We start from the raw sequence: 20,246 nt of genomic DNA on the forward strand, positions 1-20,246 counted from the left end.
CAGGACAAAAGGATGAAGTTGAGTGGATGCTCTGCAAATGGTGTGGCCCAGTTATTAAATGTAATTATTTATAGGCTAATAGTTCTAAGTGTGCAACAGTAAACTGTTTATTGAAATGAAAAGTTGTATTTGGGGATTAGAGATATATTGTTTTCTTAAGCTCAGAGGTGGTATTGTGTTTTGAGTTCTGCAGCTAACCATATGGATGAACAGAATTCAAAGCATTAATCTACTGAAAACTTTTCAAATAAACCCCAATATTTACCTAGAAAAATTATTAATAGGTTTTTGCACTGATTTTCACCTGTTTTTGTTGTTGTGGTAATAAACACTGATAAATTCCCAGGAAAAAAATAAAATAAAAACTACCTAAAGTACACCTGAAAAATCCCCAATGCATCCTTAGACCTTAGTTCCTCCTGAGCCATTGACACAATGGGCAGTCCAGTTCCTCCACTGATTACGGTCACTCGCTAGTTGTGGTACTTCTTCCCAGCTGATGCCAGATCATTCAATCTTTCTGTCACCATCCCCTGCCAATTCTTCCTTGGCCTTCCTCACTTTCTCTTTCCTCCCTCATGTACCCAATTCAGTGTTTACTTAACATGTCTCCTATCTACCATATGGTGTACATGTCCCAACCACAAACCTTCTTTCTGGGACATTTCCTAACATGTCCTGCTCTGTCAGCTCTCTTACTCTCACATGTATTATTTTGCCTTTCCATGAAATGTAGAATATCTTCCTCAGCCATCTGTGATGGGCAGCTTCCTTTTTTGTTAGTCCTTATCAGCCAAGTCTATGCTACACACAGTAGCATGCTCAGTACAATCACATGGTATAATGTAACCTTTAATTGGGTATGGAGATCTCTGACCAGATGTTGTTTATTTTTCCAAAATCTGTGTTTGCTTTTCCTTATCTCATATGAATATCTTTATTGCAGCCACCTTCAAATGTCACCACACTCCCCAGGAAGGAGAATTCTTCTACCTGTTCGATTTCTTTTCCATCCATGTACACCTTTGCAACAGTTTTCCAGTTTCCTACTGTTATAATCTGAGTTTTCTCTGCATTTACTTTCAATCTAATTTTTGCTGCTTCCTGTTCAACCTCTGATGTAAGGGCAGTCATTCCATTCTTCATCATACTTAGAAAAGGAATGTTGTCAGCAAAGTCAACCTCATGTAACTCATTTCCACTAATCTATTTTAAACCATCCACAATGTCTTGTGTTGTCTGTTTTATCACCAAGTCTATTGCTTACATTGATCAGCTTGTTTGGTATCCCAGAGCGGATCTCTGTGGACACTACTGAATGCTTTCTTAAAGTCAATAAAATTGATTAAGATAAGTCTTTGCCAAAGAGTAGCTTTTTCGATGATCTGTCAAAGGGTGAATATCAGTTCACCACATGGTGCACCTGTTCCTCTCAACATTTCATCCACTGCCTTCTTCATTCTATTCAGCATAATGGTAGACAATACTTTACGCAGGATGATAGCAGTATAATACATCTCCAGTTCATGCACCGAATAAGATCACTCCTTTTTTTGACAATGCCACAATGATATCATCTTTCCAATCTTGTGGCACTTGTTCTTTCACCTGTATTTTGTTAGAGTTTTGTTAGGTAGTCAATCAGATGTTCACTTCCCACCTTTAGTACCTCTGCTTAAATTCTGTCAACTCCAGGAGATTTCCCATTTGAGTACTACACACCACACCAAGAAACACCAACCCAGGAACCAATCCCTGTAGCAAACCTCGTTGCCTACTCTGTCCCCATATCTACTCTAGTGACACCATCGGAGGACCCAACCACATCAGCCACACCATCAAGGGCTCATTCACCTGCACGTCTACTAATGTTATATATGTCATCATGTGCCAGCAATGCCCCTCTGCCATGTACATTGGCCAAACCGGACAGTCCCTACCTAAAAGAATAAATGGACACAAATCGGACATCAGAAACGGTAACATACAAAAGCCAGTAGGTGAACACTTCAATCTCCCTGGACATTCTATAACAGATTTAAACGTAACTATTCTTAAACAAAAAAACTTCAGAAACAGACTTCAAAGAGAAACAGCAGAACTAAAATTCATTTGCAAATTTAACACCATTAATTTTGGCTTAAATAGGGACTGGGAGCAGCTGGCTCATTACAAAAGCAGCTTTGCCTCTCCTGGAATTGACACCTCCTCATCTATTATTGGGAGTGGACTACATCCACCCTGATCGAATTGGCCCTGTCAACACCGGTTCTCCACTTGTGAGGTTCTCCCTTCTCTTCATGTGTCATTATATAATGCCTGCATCTGTAACTTTCATTCCATGCATCTGAAGAAGTGAGGTTTTTTACCCACGAAAGCTTATGCCCAAATAAATCTGTTAGTCTTTAAGGTGCCACCGGACTCCTTGTTGTTTCTATCTTTCCTGCATCTCTTCTTTATCTTTTCCTTTGTATCTTTCATATGCCTTTAAGACTTCTACCTGTGCCTCGCGCTGTTTCTTTTTTGCCTTCAGAGCTTTCCAATTGTCAATCACTGCCCATGTTCCAGATATAATCCATGCATCTTTCTTCCACCCTCTTTGGAAGCCCATTACTTCCCTCTGCTATCTTGACTACCACCTTCTTCCAGACTTTCATCAGCCTGGTCCTGTAAAACATTGGAATGGTTCCTAAATGAAATCTGAAGTCTGATCTGCATTTCTTTATCCCTGAACTTCTCTATTGCTATAACACTTTTTGTACACCTTTGTGATTTTTTGGAGTTTAAGTTCTAATGTGGCTGCTAGAAGATAATTATCTGAGCCAACATCAGCTCCTTTGCTGACTCTGATATCCCCCAAAGAAGATGCTCATTGTGACACTACACCCCACATTCATTATGGGGGTATGATTATTATATGATTATGGCATAATTATGATGCATTTTGTACAAGATGGGTCATGTAAGGTGTCATTGGAAAAGTTATGATTTGCTGAATATGATTATCCTATTTGTATGCATGTATCATTTTTGTATCTGAAGTTATGAATATTTAAATGCGTTTACTCTGCAAAAAACATCCACAGCCCGCCTTTCAGGTACAACAATGATGAAGCTAGATAGTGCTAATGACTCATCAACAAAGACAATGATCTGTGGAAAAGCTCAGCCTTCCTGTAAACATTTTAGCCGGCCGGTAAGTAATGGCTGCTATGACTCAGTTAGGGCTCGGGGGTACCCCAGTTCCAGGTGGCACCTGGGGAGCGGGGGGGAACCCGTGACACTCATCTCTTAGATATACAAACAAGAAATATCTGGTTGACAGTTGCATTGTCTGGTGATCTCCGTGTCAGCTAGTGAAGCCTCTTGTGCTGGAAGAGATTGTCTCCTATATTTGTGCCACAGAGCTGTTTGCCATTATCACTTTGGATGCCTTCCATTGCCCCACTCATGACTTCTTCCCAGCCAATAAAGTTGTTGCCAATTTGTGTATAGCAGTGGCCTATAATCAACATGATATCATAGTTAGGCAATACTTGCGGCACTTGTTCATGGAATGTATCCTTTTCACCATTGCCTGCTGCATCTGTCAGTGCATATACTTGGATTATTGTACACTTGACATGTCTTGTTTGTAGCCTGGCTGTTATTAATCTGTCATTCACTGACTCCTAAGCCAGCAGTCTTCGCTGTGATGTTATCCAGCATAGCTCCTACATCTCTTGGGTGTGTTCCTCTTTCTCAGTATAAGACAATAGCACCATCAGACACCATCTTGCCACTCCCTGTCCATCTTGTCTCACTGATGTCAAGCACATTCAAAGGGTATTTTTTAATTTCTCATATAACTTGTGCCAATTTTCCAATACTATACAAAGTAGGCCCATTCCATATGTCTACTCTTGTTACAGATTTTGTCATCAGGATTCGATGAGTCAAGATCTCAGCTTTCATTCGGCTTTCACTGAGATCTGTCATGCTTGGGTTTTGGCTCCAACTGCACCTACCATCCTCAAATTTGGATTTAACTGAACTGTTTCCTCACAATAAGGTTTTACATGAGTGAGTCACAAACCCAACTGCAGCACCTTCCTGTTTTATACAGGCTTGGGACCGACACCATTGCTGACAGCAGCAGGGTTCCTAATGCATCACTGAGGGAAAAGATACCATTGTGTTGATTTTAATTTAATGTTCTTGAAGTTGTTCCCAGAAAATTTGCTAGGAGATGATACTACAGCAACTGTCCCATGGCCAACTCCAAACTAAAAATCAGAGGATGATTGATCTTCTAATGGTTCAAGAAAATGCTCTCTCAATGCTTAAAGAGTTTGATTCTCTAAGAAAACATGTTTCACAAATGAGCTTACATTTTATTTAGCTGACCTAGGTGTCAATTCTGAGATGCAGGAATAAGCCACAATTAAATAGAGATGATGGAATACTGTTGGCTTTACAGATTTTCACACTAACTGGTGTATATGGGACTGACCAGAATTTTTATGTTTCAAATATGGACCAACTCACTTTCATTCTTAAATATATGCTAGGAAGCTTTCTGCACTTTCAAATTTCTGAACTTTTGAATTTTCATACACTGAACATCTGTACAATCTGACTTGAGTGAAATTTCTTTCAGCACTGCCACATTAATGCAAGAGAATGCAATCGACCAGAGGCCTGGAATAACCTTTCTAGCAAGAACAAAGCTTTCCTGGTAAATTGTTAACTATTATTTAGAAAAATTGGACAGAATGATTTGTCCAGAAATCAGCAACCAGGTGAATTAAGTCATTAAAATCAAAAGGCCTTGAGACCACTTTTCTAGTTTTTTTCCTAATGATGTCTCTGAATATTGTCTACATATAACAACCAGAGTTGAACAGAGACTATAAGTATTAGATAAGACTAAGTATTTTAATTATACTACTGTAAAATAAAACAGAGTCCACCACCCCCATTATTAATCACAAAATGTTTGTATGGCTTTAAGATGAGTGCTGGAGAAATTTGATTCACTTTTCTGTAATTTATATAGTCATATATATAATTATTTGACTTACATTTACTGATAATGTATTTTGAGCTATAGTATGTAAAGATGATAGGTTACAAACCACTCTTTCATTTTTTAATATACAGAAGAATATAATGCCCTCAGAGCATTTAAAGTCTCATTTACCAATCCTAATCGTAGCCTGATTTCCTTGGAACCTTAAATACTGAGATCCTAGGTTAGAGACTACAGGAAGTGAGTTTTCACTTTGTTGTTTTAGAAGGAAGCTAGGAAGTGTCTTTAATACTTGCCTTTGTTTACTGGACACCAAAAAATAAATTAAAACAAAATAATTAACATTGAAGAATTTTAAAAAGCAGGCACTTATCTTGAAAAAGGAGCTCATCAGTGGACTTGCATCAAGGTAACATCGTGGTACTACCAACTTTTTAGGGCCAGATTCTACAACCCTTACGCATGCTGAATGGACACCAATAGTCCCAATAAAGGCAATGGGACTGGGTGGTGTGGGTAAGTGCTGCTCAATGCAAGGGGGTTGCAGAGTCTGGCCCATAATGCATTAGCTCCACATTTTCAAAGTAGTATGAAGTAATTTAATTGGGTAGCTCTCATTATTATTAATTACATGACTAAAGTCCTGCACAGAATCTTAGGAACGCTTCTTATTTTCTTGTTTATTGTGTTCATTATTATTTATTATTTCTGTTGTGGTAGCAGCTAGAGGGCAGGGCCCCATTGTACTTACAAACACATAAAGAGATGGCCCTTGCTTCAAAGAGCTGATGTGTTATTGTGATATGGTTATGGTTTAATACAGTGGTTGAATAGGCGCATAATGTTCCGTAGGCCCCTCGAAATCTGGATGCTGTATCTTGTGAGGATTTATTGCTCTAGGTAAAATAGTTAATATATACATTAGTAGTGTTTCTTTAAGAACTGAACATTCATGCCAATCATGAACCTATTGTCCTGTTAACAAGAAGTTCTGCAGATGATCTCAAGTGACTGAACAGAGCAGACCTTTTGCCCTACCGTAATAATAAGTATTCAATAAATCTTTTTATGACACAGGAAGTTGTGTGACCCCTCTATTTGTAATAACAGCATGGCCTTACAAAGGATATGAGAAAAATGTTAGATATATGAATTGCTTTGCTGATAACTAATGAAAATATTTTTCTTCTTGGTACAGTTACTCTGAGGCAATTTTCTACACACATTACCCATTGCAAAATAGCCACTCTCCTGGACATTGAGAGGAGAGTTCACAAGTCCTGATGTTCATAGACAAGGGCCTGATCCAAAGTCCAATGAATACAGAAACAGTTTTACAAAAGAAGAAACATTGTGACCTTTATTTTTCTTTATGCAAGTAGTTTAAACTAGTCCTTTGTTCTTCACCATTGTGCATCCTATAGCATACTGAATTTATTTAAGGCCTCTTTCAAGAGACAGCGTAGCTTGAGAAGAGTGGTTGGGAACAGGAAACCAACAGAGGCAAAATTATTAGCCAAGCCGTAAATTAGAAAGTAAAATAATTAAGAAGCATATATAGGCCCTTCCATCTCGCAGGGTCCTAGAGCCCAGGCTCCAGCCTGAGCCTGCATGTGTACACAGTAATTCAACAGCTCCTTGGCTCTTAGCCTGAGCCCCACAAGCCCGAGTCAGCTGACATTGGCCAGCTGCAGATTTTTAATTGCAGTGTAGACATATCCTCTGTCAATCCAGTAACTTTCAAGCGCACCAAATTCATTTAAAATTATTGGAAAATATATTCCAGCACTGTTCCAATTTACTACAATCCAAGGAAAACTTATAGTCGTTTAGAAATGTCATCAAGGAGATGAAAGGGTTGCACATTTTCTCTGCAGCATGGAGAGAGGAAGACAGAGCAGGGAAAAGAGAGCAGAGACAGACTCAGAGAGACTTTTTCTAAAGTCCACAAATGAATGCTAACAATTACAAAGAACAATGCAGATTTGATGAGCTTCTCCCAGAGCTATTGTTTGCGAAAGAAGCTGTTGAGACTTGATAAGCAGCTTATGCATGTCCTTAGCACTCATTTTCAATGTTCCTGTTGATTCAGATGCATTTTATTAATTTCTTCCAGATTTATTTTTCTTTCCTCTTTTCTTTGATGGGTGATTGGTTTTATAGAACTCATTGTTCTCTCTGAATAAGAGTATGATTTTCTTTTAACATTTCATAATATTTCACACTGATATTTGTTTATTGGATCCAAGTGATTTGTGATCTAACTTAGGCCCTGATCTTGCAGAGACATATATGCAGGCTTAACTAAGCATGGTGTGTATCCCTATTGAAATGAATGGTGTTACTCACAGTGTGTAAAACTTAGCATGTGCAAGCCTTTGCGTGACCAGAGCCTTTGCTTTGTATAGCCATGTTTCCAGAAGTGAGAGTATGATGAGCAATCCTCAGTTCAGCTGAGATAAGCTGCCAGAAGTCTGGATCCTTTTATATATTTTGTCTGCAAAACTGAACTGAAAAGCCAACAAGAACACATTTGCACGAGATACTATTCACAAACAATATTTCAGCATTTTTCTTTCAGTCCGGAGTAGAAATGAAACAGACCAGAAGCAGGAGAAAATGAAAAATAATGGGGTGAAACATTTATCTGAAATATTTGGCAGATGAGGCGGTTTATTTCAATTCAGTGCAAACATTGCCAAAAGTTTGAGTCATCTCTCAGGTTAATTAGAACAGTTCAACAGTACCTAGTTAACAGACTATTTAATAGTTGTGAGAAAAAAATCATGAAAATACTCCACACAAAATGGTTGCTTTCATATCAAAAGAAGCGAGACTTTGAAAATAAATTTAACCATCAAAAAAGGAAAAAATCAAACAAATTTTCAAAATATTGATGTTTGTGCCGAACAGCAATACTATGTTTGTGTGAAATGGTTGCAATTAAAACCACAAACGACACAGCTCACTTGGTTGAGGATTTTGCTATAGAATCGAAAACAGAGACCATTTTTGTCTAGCTAGAGACTTTCCAAGGTTATGAATCTAGCTCAGTTTTAAGAGCACCTAAGTTGATTTGGTTTTGCTTGGAAATTATAAGAGGTACATGAATTTTATGTGAAATCAGGATAAACTCTTGAGTTTTACATTGAGATACTGTGTACAAACTCTAGATTTAAAGTAAAACATAAGGGGTTTAAACCCATGCATCTCAAAAGAGAATGAAGTATACACACAAACATCTGCAAACTAAAAAGTCCCAGTTTCTACTGAAGCTCTTATTACTGGACCCTACCAGAAAGCATATACCTAGCTTTATAAGCCAGGGTCTGGTCCAGTATAGCAATTCTTGTATTCCTCCTAACTTTCAAATGTCGCACCTGGTTAACAAAAGTCTGCATGGACAGGGATAACTTGCATACAAAATTCCAATCCAATGTAAAGGGACAGAGGCAAGATATCTCGCCCCCTTACACAGACTCCAAATGCTCCCACTTCACGGTTTAAAATGAAAACATTGACAAAACCTTATTATACCTCCAATTCAAAAAAGCACTTAAGCACCAGATTAAGTCTCAATGACAACAAACACATCTCTAATACTTTGCTGATCTGGGACCTAAAAGTACATCAATGGATGCCATTAGGATATATTTACACCAACAAGGAAGGAGACTGCTAATGCCTTGAAGCAACAAGCTCCCAGACACAAAATGTTAGTTTTGAAAGAAAACAGCACAAGCAAAAACATTCAATTAAATGAGTTCAACTCTTCATTCTGTTTGAGCTGGAAAAAAGGAGACAAGTACAGCATGGAAGAGGAAATGCTTTGAAGCAAATAGCCAATAATTCTGTTAAACTTCATCTAAAGTATTTTTTCTTGTATCAGACAGTCCTGTTGGAGAGGGCAAAGGGACCTGAATGGGTTTAATGGGACAAGGGTTTTTAAATGCTGTTTCTGCAACCTCTACAGATTCAAAAAAAAAAAAACCACACATAAAAGACAGTACTTGAACAGTATAGCATCTCAGATGTTCCAACTCTTTCTCCCTGACTCTCTTGAGACGTCTACAGTGGGGACTAATGCTGATTTGACATTCATTGATTAGAGTTTTCACATTATGTCTCATGACATTCTGTGGTGTCCCTGAGGTCTTTTGGAAAAGCTTCTCTAGATCATGTTATCTCACAGTAAACCTAAATATATTCATTGTGAAATTTCATAAGAGGAACAAAAAACTCCTGCCATCATCATTGTATGTTATTCAGCTACCATCTTTCCTTTCTGAGTGTCTTTTATAGACTTGGAACTGCACTAGTTTTGCTACCTACGTCAATTGAACAGGGGAAGGGCAAAATTTGCCCCTAAAGTCTTAGGCAGCGATTTCATATCACATTCCTATGTAGCTCCAGGCTCAGACTTACAATAGTGTGAAAAGTAAGAGAAGGTAGGAAAAAATAAGATAATCAAGTCATGTTTAAAAAACACCCTCATTTATCCCAGGGGGCAAATATATATTTTCAATAGATTTCATAAAATATATTGTGTGAGATTTTATATACTGGCAGCTTTTCATGTTATACAGAATTATTTTGATTCACATCCAATGCGTATACTAGAGAGTGTGGAGGGCAGGATGGGACTAGAAGCATAGCCGTTTATGGAAGTAGTATGTTTCCATCTCTGGGGATAGGGAGAATAAGAGCAGTCTACATAAAGGACTGTGTTTTTAAAAGGCATGCTCCACATCTTTTAAACATGCTCATTGCTGATGCTACTATATTCTACCCACCCAGGAATCCCTCCTCTACTACTGCCACTAACAGGTACAGATACCAGAATACAAAAGGGGGGAGTTAATTCTCCTCTCTCTCTGCTCTTGAAATGTTCCCATTGCTCCCATTTTCCTGTTAGTCATAGTTCATTTCTTACTCCTTTTATTTCCAGTTTATTTGTCTTGATCCCAAAATTACCAAATGCAACAGGCCCTCTGAATTTGAATATCAGACCATTTGCCCATCCTAAATTGCTGTGCCACAAGAAGTTTCAAAATAAGATTTCAGCAAATGACAAGTCACAGAGAAAGCAGGTTATTTTTCACTCCCTTTATCAAAGTGATTGGCAATTCCCATTTCAAAAAAGGTGAAACAAAAATAAAGTCTATGGGAAAATATTAATCTGTATCTGCCCTTAAAAACCAGTTCCGGTTGACTGTCACCTCCTCCCCTTAAAACTTGAGGATGGATACAATATGGAAAAAAAGACGAGTTGGACAACACAAGATAAAGATTTCAGTGCATAGAGGTGCATGCAATGATTTTCTATTGGTGAGCAGAGTAATGAAGACCAAATGGTACATAGAACCCACCCGCACTCTTAGAAATAAATTGTCACAAATCTCCTTCCACGCCCACCTCTACTCAACCACAGGACTGACTCTTCCCGTCCCATCTCCCACTCATCTTCCCATCCCAAATCCCATCTTTCCTCTGAAGAATCCTCCCCAATCTCTCCTCTTGATCCCCTCCAGGCCTTCCCCGTTTCTCCTCTTCTTAACAGACCTCCCAGTTTCCCAGCATCTGTCCTTTCTACTGTTCCCTGGCTTCTCTCTTGGCATGGTCCCCTTGTTTCCCCTCCCACTTCTTGCAGTCCCTCAGTGACCACTGTTCCCATAAAGCCTGGTGCTAACTCCATCTCTCAATCCACCACCACAAGATCTGAGTAGCTCCCTCTCTAAATAATGCTGATGTCAGCCTCTAAGCTGACATCAGCTCTGTGATAAGCACAGCAGTAAAGAGGACTCAGTAGGCTCAGTACCCTTGGGGGGCAGGGGGAAGCATTCACTGGGTCTTTCAGGGACCATTAAAAACTGTGAGGAAGTAACCCCCACTGTGGCAGAGGGGCTGGAAGTACTTTCTGCCCCTTTCCCCTGTGTAGGAGAAAACAGAAGTGAGATGAATAAGCTGGGCAGTGGGCTTGCACATTCTATTCACCAGGGGAAATTAAAGAGCCTTCTGTAGAGGTGGTGTCCAGTCTGGTGCACTAGAGATGCACCCTTAATCCACCACTAAGTGAGTCAAGTAAAGTGAATGCACCAATCACCAGGAAATATGTTGATGGCACATTTTGTTACTAGCTCATTAAGTAATTTGTTGTGACGAGTACTCATCATTCCCTTCAGTATTTGATTCTTGTTGAAAATGCAGAATACTCATTTATTTTATATTGTGAAGCCTGGTTGGTTTCTCCCCATGCCTGTCAATCCCAACACTTGGAGGGAGAGAGGCAATCAATTTTACAGTGAGTAACTACAGTATCACTGGCTTGTTGTGGTTTGAATTAAAAAAAAAAACAATGTACAGAAAGGAGTTTTCAATCTATTGATAAATGGATATTTGCCTTTTCCTTCTATTATTTTTTATTATACCCAACAACTCCAGAAGAAATGACAACTCTGTAAAGTTCACTAGCTGTTGGCCTTTAGCCATTTGAGTATCCAACTATTTGCACTCTGGTTAGAGTTCATTGGGGCTCGGTCTACACTTAACAGTGTTGCCTGCATTGCTATGTTGGTTATGAGTGTGTGGGGGAAAATCTTGCCCCGCAACATCATAGCTATGCCAGCAAAAACTCCAGCCTTTGTGCAGTTATATCAGTGACAAAGCCTCACAGCATAGCTTATTTCATCCAGAGAACTGGTATAAGAATAGCAGTAAAGGAACAATTTTGTTGATATAAATTACATCCTCATTAGGAGGATTTGCCAGTACAGCTCTACTGGCAAACCCTTTCTAGTGTAGACACAGATTAACATATATGGTCCAAATTAATTCCAGGTGTAATTGCATTGACTTCAGTAAGGCTACATCACATATGTCTATATTTTTAAAGCCCTTAAATGTAATTAATTTTGTTATAAACAGCACCTTTAATTATTAAAATAAATCATTTTTAAACTTCTTTCATCTTTTCATGCTATTTGTTTGCTTTCTGTATTTCAGCTCAAACAAATATAGACTAATCAGTTTTCTTATTGTCTAGCTGACTAGTTCCCTGTCAATTTCACTTTCAGGTTCTCAGGCATCAGCATATGCTGAAATGGGTTAAATGCACTGCAAAGGGAGCACTGATTTGCTTTTGCTTTTTTTAACAAAACTTACTTTTGGAATTAAAAACATATGGAAACACTCTGATTGGTCTTAGGTTTTATACAAACGTATTTGTACAAGAGGCACAGTGTATGGAGGGGACCGTGCTGCACTGTCCGAATTCCTGCAAGGGAAGGCACATACTCAAGCAGGAACTCTGCAGCTGGAGGCCATGTTGGAAATTAGATCAATGGTGTGGAAGGCTTTTTTGAAGTCTGTTTGGAGTTCAGCTAAGGTACTTCGCACCACGTTGAAGTTTGCATTTGTAACTGTACATAATTACATATTAGACCAGAAGAGGTGGCAGCCAGATTTTCAAGTGCTCATCGTCCAGAGTGCTGAACTCTGTTGCAAGTCTGGCCCCAATAAGGAGTGCTGAGCTCTTCTGATAATTCTGGAACTATCAAGGCAGGAAGGCACAAAGAGATGAAATCTAAATAAGTAAGTAGGTGCAGAAAGCACACACGGGGAGCCAGAGAATCCGGTCGGGACCACCCTTCCTCCCCAGCATCTCTCTGGACCCAGAACTGAGCTGAGATGCCTCCTCTACTCTGGCGGCACTAGGACCCAAGTGATGCCTCTCCTCTTCTCCCCTCTTCTCCCTCCCCACGTGTCCTTAGGGAACAACTACTGAGAGGAACCAGCCAGAGTCTCCAGCTGGTAGGAACAGCTGCAGAAGCAGCCAATGCAGGGGCCTTCGGACATTCAGGGAATGTTCTACAGTTGAGTGGACTTCCTCTGCCTGCACTGACTGGCTGTTTGCTCCAACCCTCTCCTTCCCACTCCGTTCAACTCAGCTTCCATCTACATCAGCCCCTATTACCCTCTTGTCCCCTGCCCCGTCCCCCTTTCCTCAGGGAGCTCTCTTCCTTCATTTTTCTTTCCATTTAGCTGATCCCCTCCTAATTAAGCCCACCCCACTCCCCAAAAAAATGTGGAACTAACACGTTTGCTGCCATCACATTGTTCATTATGCTTCTGTTTAACACCCCTTCCCCCATCCGGTGCTTGTCTTGTCCATTTAGACTGTAAGCTCTTTGGGGCAGGGACAGTCTGTAACTCTGGATTTGTACAGCACCTAGCACAATGGGCCCCCATTCTTGGTCAGTTCTTAGGCACTACCATAACAAACAGTTACTACTAGTACCATCACCCTGTATACCATCCAACAGGGAAGGTAGTACCATCTACAGCACTAGTCTACTGCTGTGCCTGTGCTTCTGACCCACATCATAGTTGACCTCTCCCGATACTATGTGCCTATGCAGGTGCAGCCACAGTCTGTGATTAAATTATGCAGCAAATTTAACCTGCCAGTGCCTCTTCAAATTGCCTATTCCAGCCTACATAAAACACTCATCCTTCCCTCCCTAATGCGCCTAGAGACACGCTGCCTGTAATTTGTGTCCTCCTATCCAGTGTCCCACCAGTTCCACAGGTTGATGCACCATCAACCCATGGAACTCATTGCCAGGGGATGTGGTGAAGGCCAAAAGTATAAATGGATTAAAAAAAGAATTAGATAAGTTCATGGAGGATCAGTCCATCAATGGCTATTAGCCAAGATGGTCAGGGATGCAACCTTACATTCTGTCTGTCCCTAACTTGACTACTAGAAGCTGGGACTGGAGGGGGATGCATCACTAGATAAATTGTCCTATTCCGTTAATTCCTTCTGAAGCACCTGGCACCAGCCACCGTTGGAAGACCGGATACTGGGCTAGAAGGACCATTGGTTTGACCCAGTATGGCCAGTGTTATGTTCTGATGTACCATGTATTAAAACTATTATGACAATAGCCACAACTAGAATATAAGTGATAGGTTTACTTGTTGGCTTTAATTGCACAGACACAAAAATTTGCCTACTATTAGCTACACTCATGTCAGTGAATAATAAATCTCACACTGGAAATACCTATCATGATTCCCATTTAGATCTTGGAAATCTAAAACTTGCACACTAAAAGTGATGTTTACTAGAGACTATGAACATTTAAGCCTGCACAGCTCTCAATGTACTGACCTTTTGATAGTAAATCAACAATGACCAGCTTTTGCCAATCGGCATCTTGTAAGGAAATAAAAAAATAACAAGCTATCTGTCATGTATAATCCCATCAGTTTATTTATTCTGCTGCTCCTAATGTTTTTTACTTTGAACATCGGCTGGAGACATTATGGCATTTGGAGGTTAACTATTAGTTTTTAAATAACTAACCTCTTTACTAAATGACTTTAAATCTAATAAAAATAAATGATGTGGTGAACAGTAAAGTATAACCACCCCAATATCACATATCAATGACCTCATGTGGTACATTCTAGCTATTCATGGGATTTTTCCCAGCAGTTTTGTCATTTCACAATGCAAATATAACAAACTCTGCACAGGAATCATTTCATTCACCATGGATATGCAGCCAGTTGTGGCGTGGAACATAGCAACTAATTAACAGCACACAGTTACATAAAAGTTTAGGATAGGACATGAAGAACAGCTTATCTAAATTAAGATACAGGAGAATGTAAAATGCAATGGTCCAAGGTGAGATCTGGCCGGATACCCCACCACCAAAAAGTGCCACGAGTTCTTTAATAGCCACTGTAATCAGGATCTTTGTTTTACATCTCTTTCAAAAGACAGCATTTTCACGTTGGATCAAAGTATAATTAAGGAATAGAATAAAGCAAAGAAGAAACCTTGACTCTTTCTTTGAAAGCGATCTGTTCTGAGAATTGGTAGGTTTGTGAATATCTAGGAGGTTGAATAGATCTCAGAAAGAGACTTACATTTGACATAGCTAAAATCTTGATTTATTTTTTTAAAAATGAATCAGTCAAAACTTGGCTTTGGACTGTCCGAGTTACCCGCGCTTTCCCAAAGAAACTCTACCGTCCACCCATCACCGTCATATTTCCATGGGTAAGTCAATTGGGTGCAGTAATACTTAGCCTTTTAAAGAAATAGCATCCTGTAATGTTAAAGACTTACCACATCCATAATCTGCATGAGGCTAAGAGTGAAGTAGACAGTGAGCGGCTGGGAATCATTGGCCACAGGCCTCTCCAGAGGATTGTAATTCTTCAGCAACTCCTTATAGAGCTTCCTCTGGAACTCTCCTTGCAGGGACACTTTAAACAAGTAAATTGTTTGAATAAGTAAATTGATAAATACTTAGGAATCTACTGCCAGCATCATGATGTAAAAGAATGCAGCGCTCAGAAATGCTTTCCACTCAGAATCTGCTCCTATTAGCCAAATCAGCTATTATGTTAGCTTTATTTTCTACTTCCTCCTTCCAAGAAATGCTACCATAATTCATGTATTACATCTATTCCATTAATTACCATAGCAAACTCTTATCCCAAAACTGCTACCACTCACCTCTTCTCTTCCCTGACTTAGTAGGTAGAACTTCTGGTTGATGTGTCTCGCCTTTCAGAATCTGCCACTCTGGCCAGTTCCCCTCTTTAGCCAGGGAGAGCAATTTCCAAATGTTAAGATCAATGTGTCAACATTTGCATCCTTTGTATCAGGGAGGAGAACTAGTGAGATGTAGCAGTTTTTAATGGATGAAATACACTGCTCATAATTTGATAGTTGCTGTAGCATAGCTATAACTAGAAAAACAGAAGAGTGTGATATACCTGAAAAGGACAAGACAAAGACAGAATAACTGGAGGTTACAAGGACAACCAAAGTACCCATATCTTGGATTGTAAACTCTCTGGGGCAGGGATAGTCTTCTTGCCCTGTGCTTGAACAGCACCTAGCACAATGGGGTCCTGGTCCATGACTAGGATTCCGAGGCATTACAGTAATACAAATACTAAATCACACCACTGGGGAAATTTTATCATCTTTGTGCACCTCAAAGCTCCATATCATTCTGTCATTTACTTTTGGTGAGAGAGAAATCATACCCCTGGGGTGGAGGGATGGAACAGCAAATACAGGAGAGAAATAGAGGACTGTGTACAGGTGGAAATCCACATCACTGTAGGAATCAGCCCTTTTTGTGTCTGACCTGTGTGTCTGTCCCCATCCCAAAGCAATGTCATCTGTTTCCCGCCCCACACCTTCACCCCAGCTTATTTCCTGATCACCAGCCCTGTGTTCCCCACACAAAGGAAGCCAGGGTCCTTACCCTGAGGAGCTTACTGTCTAAAAGCCAGGGGTATGTTCCCCCCCTCATCTTTTAGCCCCTACCCCTGCCAAGGGGGTAAAAACTATTGAGGCTGATCCCAGACAGTGATCTGGGCTAGGGAACAGTTTTCACTCCACTGATCTGAGCACCAATGCAACAGAGAGGACAATATGGGGGTGGGCATCAGTCCACCCACCACTGCAGAAGAGTCCTGCAGAAGACTCTCCAAAAGGATTTAAAGGCAATTGCCTTTCTTCCTAACCCACATGGGTATCCCCCTTACATGCCAGCACATTAGGGATCACATCCCCTCTTCTCAGCTTGCCAAACATTGCCCACAGCTACCTGTTGGGCTAGGGGCAGTTTGCAGAGCATCTGCACAGTGGCCTCATCACCAAGGCTACACCTGATGACTAAGAACCAGGAGAGTAAACTCCAGCCCGAGCCCTGTGGAGAGAAGGGGCTTAGCAAAGGATGCGTGGGCAAGCAGAGCCCTCAGATACACAGCCACAAGGGCAGAAAGGGAAAGAGGAGCACAAAAGTCCACTCACCATGTACGAGCCCCACAGCCACGATCAGCCAGACAGTCAGCTCCCGGAGTCCCATCCCAAGAGCCAGCCTCGCTGGGGAAGTGCAGCGGCTGCAGAGTCCCCAACCCAGAAGCAAAGTTAAGCTCGAGCCCCAAATCAGCCAGGCAGCTGCCGAGAACAGGCACTCGGAGCGGGATAAAGAACGGGAAAGAGACGCAGAGCAGAGACTGGAAGGCGAGTGCTTGGTGGCACACAGGGCTGAGGGGTTCTGGGGGACCGGGTGTCAGGAACCGGGCTCCAGCTCCTCTTCCTGGTCCCAGCTCCCTTCCTGGGCTGGCCCCGGATCTCTCCTTGAGATGCTGCCAGTTCAGGCACAGCACAGGAATGCTAATGACCGCCCCTCTCCCTCCACCTCCTCCTCCACGTGATGGATTTCCCTACTTTCCTTAATCCCTCGAGACCCTCAGGCAGGGCAGAGGGGAGGCAGAGACGTTGTTGCTGCTGCAGCAGCAGGAGAAATGCAGCCCGTTCAACAGAGCAGCCCTAGCTTTATAGGGCTGTGCGTGTGAGCTAAGAGCGGATTTCACTCTCCACCCCTTCCCTCCCTACTCAGCCCTGTGACAGTCACTCAGGCACAACTCCCCTCGGGCCCCATCCCACTGCCCGTCTCGGCAGTTCACTCCAAGAGGGGCACTTCACTACCGCAGGATGCTCACGTTTTAACAACCAAGCTGAGCTGGAGACTTCTCCTTTGGGGTGCGAAGCACCGAGGAGGCAGGCGCTCTGTCTCATCCCTGCCTGCAGAGACCCTTCTCTCTGCACAGCAGCCAGGCCCTGGGGCGGCCACAAATCCAGCAATTCCTAGTAAATGGAGCTGACTCCGCAGTAGGGGGGCTCCTCTCCTGGGACAAATAAGGGCAAAGCAAAACTTGTGCCAAACTTGCATTTATTTATAAGGCAGGAATATACATTCTGGTGGTCCCTCAAGTNACTCTATGGTACTATCATTTTAGATGCAGTTGTGATAAAAAATTAAGAGCTGAAATAGGCAGATCTTCCTTTTACAATTTCACCTTTAAAGTAGTACTGAGTATCAGTGAATGCAATGAGTAATACTAAATGAGCAGTATGGTAATAATAATTAAATAACTGCATTGACTTATTTTGTTTAGGAGAATCCATCCTCTACATACAGGATTCTGAAGACTATCCCCCTTCAAGATCACCGTCATTATCTATAGTTTCAGAGCTATCTGCCAATGATAGTGTTTCAGTCACATCATGTATATCACATAGCCAGAGNTGTGCCAAACTTGCATTTATTTATAAGGCAGGAATATACATTCTGGTAGTCCCTCAAGTGAGAGCACCTTATTGGAACCTGATTAGCTTTAAGTGCAATTAAAGGTCCAATGACTGGAAAACTGAGAATAAGAGCCCCCACTCCTACCTCACTCAACCCCCTGCACGCTGGTCTTCAGCAATATAGCACCTGATTCTCTGGCGTGGTGCAGCAGCCAGCATCTCCTAAACCCAACTTAACTGGCCCCAGGAAGGATAACCCCATATAAGATACTCTGCTGGTGCAGAGGTGGCTTTATGCTTCTCTCACTCCAGGCTGCTGGGGTAGCAAGGAAAAAGAGAGTGTGGCTGGGACCCCCATGCTATACTGCTCCTCACTGGTGCCTTCGGCTCCAGGGGCCATTGCAGACTGGCCGTGGCACGAACTTGCTGCTCTAACGTGACAAAGAAGGGCACTGGTCTATCGATAGCTGCAGCAGGATAGAGGACCGCAGAAGAGAACTATAAGTCACCTTTGCCCCCCTCCCCAACTCCGACTTGCAATGTGTGCACTGCAGCCATAGCCAAGGATCTGACCCCAGTCACATTTGTTTTGGGGGGGCAGGTGGACTCAGATAACGTTGTATATGCATGAACCACTTTGTGATCTTTAGATCCCAGCTGATGCACAGAGCTGGGAGCTCAGGTGTGAGATGGTTATTTTTCCAGTGTCTAGAATACCACAAAAAGAGTTGCAGGAGAAATCCATGGCCCCTGATTTATTGATTATGCTAAACACATTTTTTAAAAGACATCAAAAAGTCAGCCATATCCAATGATCTGGGACACAGCCCACAGCCTCAAACCCTCGCCATGCTACGCACCCAATGAGATTCCGGTCTGTTTGCTCTTACACTGAAGCAACAAAAATATTAGTCTTCTGAGGTCTGGTTTTCTTTCCTTCAAAAAAAATTGTCTTCCTTAAGAGTTTCAGTCCTCCTGGGTGCCAAACGCTGGATGTTCAGCATCCTTCACATCAATGGACTTCAACAGGCATTGAAGCCACTCAGCAGGATCAGGCTTCTAAAGCTGTTCAGGAGCATATTAAAATAGTGGATTACTTTATACCTAATAGTGTTTCTATATTTGCTTGTCTTTCAACCAAAGGATACTGAAGCACTTTAACAAACCTAAATTTACACACAAACCCCGTACAGGGATCACTTAATCAACCAGTGAAATGTAATCATAACTCTGACAAGCCAGTGGTCAACAGCCACCCTTCTCCCCCGCCCCCAGCCCCCCGCCATACACACCCTTGCTTAAACCTTCTGTGAAGCTCAGATTTGCAGAGACATCTTCATTTTGTTGGAGAGCTTTACGAATTGCTAATTCGTAGATCAGCATCTGTGGGGCATTTTACAGTTCACTAAACCGTAACTTATAGTAAAAGCACATTTCCAGGGAAACAAACATTTAGGCTACTGCCTTAAAACCATAAATCCTAAGTAATCAGTGCTTAGGAGAAAAAAAATGTGCATTTGCCACAACTCTGTACTTTTGATTGGAACTGGCTAGAAATAGTCAAAATACAAATTTATTAATAGGGTTTTTTAATGTACCTATTTTGCCAGAAACTTTCACTTAGCCTGAAATCCAGAGCCCAAGTGCAGAACCTGAATAAATGGGTGAGGCTGGGGGGAGCTTGGGCATATGTAGATGAATTTTTTCTCCTAGCAGCAGAACACACAGTGGATCCCTGAAGTTCACAGATATACTGACTCTGCCTCTACCTCCTCAAGCTCTCACTCTCCCTCAGCTTAAGCACACATCCCTAGTCCCTACACAAACACAGATACTGATGTGGAGGAGTGCCACCATGACGTTTAGGTCTGGTCTACATACTGTTTTGTACCAATTCAATTATTTCAGTTAGGGACTTGTTTTCCTATTGAAATAATTAACTCTGTACAATCCCTCCTGTGGCTGTAGCTATACTGTTACACTTTATTCCCCTTACCTTATAAGAAGAAACTATACTAATTTAACTGTGTGTGCAGTAGAGGGGCTGTATCACTAACTATATGTGGTGCAATATGTGCGTAGACAGGTCCTCAATCCCAC

The 20,246-nt window shown here is 41.4% G+C and overlaps 1 protein-coding gene across 1 annotated transcript in view; it reads right to left on the reverse strand.

Annotated features, from left to right (window-relative positions):
• The window catches only part of CHRNA7 (cholinergic receptor nicotinic alpha 7 subunit), a 92,914-nt gene extending 75,584 nt beyond the window's left edge, over positions 1-17,330 (reverse strand). Inside the window, exons 1-2 of the mRNA XM_034784619.1 lie at positions 16,863-17,330; positions 15,156-15,295 (exon numbers count right to left, since the gene is read on the reverse strand). Of these exons, the coding sequence (XP_034640510.1) occupies positions 15,156-15,295; positions 16,863-16,917 (195 nt within the window). The 5' untranslated portion in view covers positions 16,918-17,330. The remainder of the gene's footprint in view (positions 1-15,155; positions 15,296-16,862) is intronic.
• Between the last annotated feature and the right edge of the window lie 2,916 nt (positions 17,331-20,246).

This window comes from Trachemys scripta, chromosome 10 (genome assembly GCF_013100865.1).
Source record: "Trachemys scripta elegans isolate TJP31775 chromosome 10, CAS_Tse_1.0, whole genome shotgun sequence".
Lineage (NCBI taxonomy): Eukaryota > Metazoa > Chordata > Testudines > Emydidae > Trachemys > Trachemys scripta.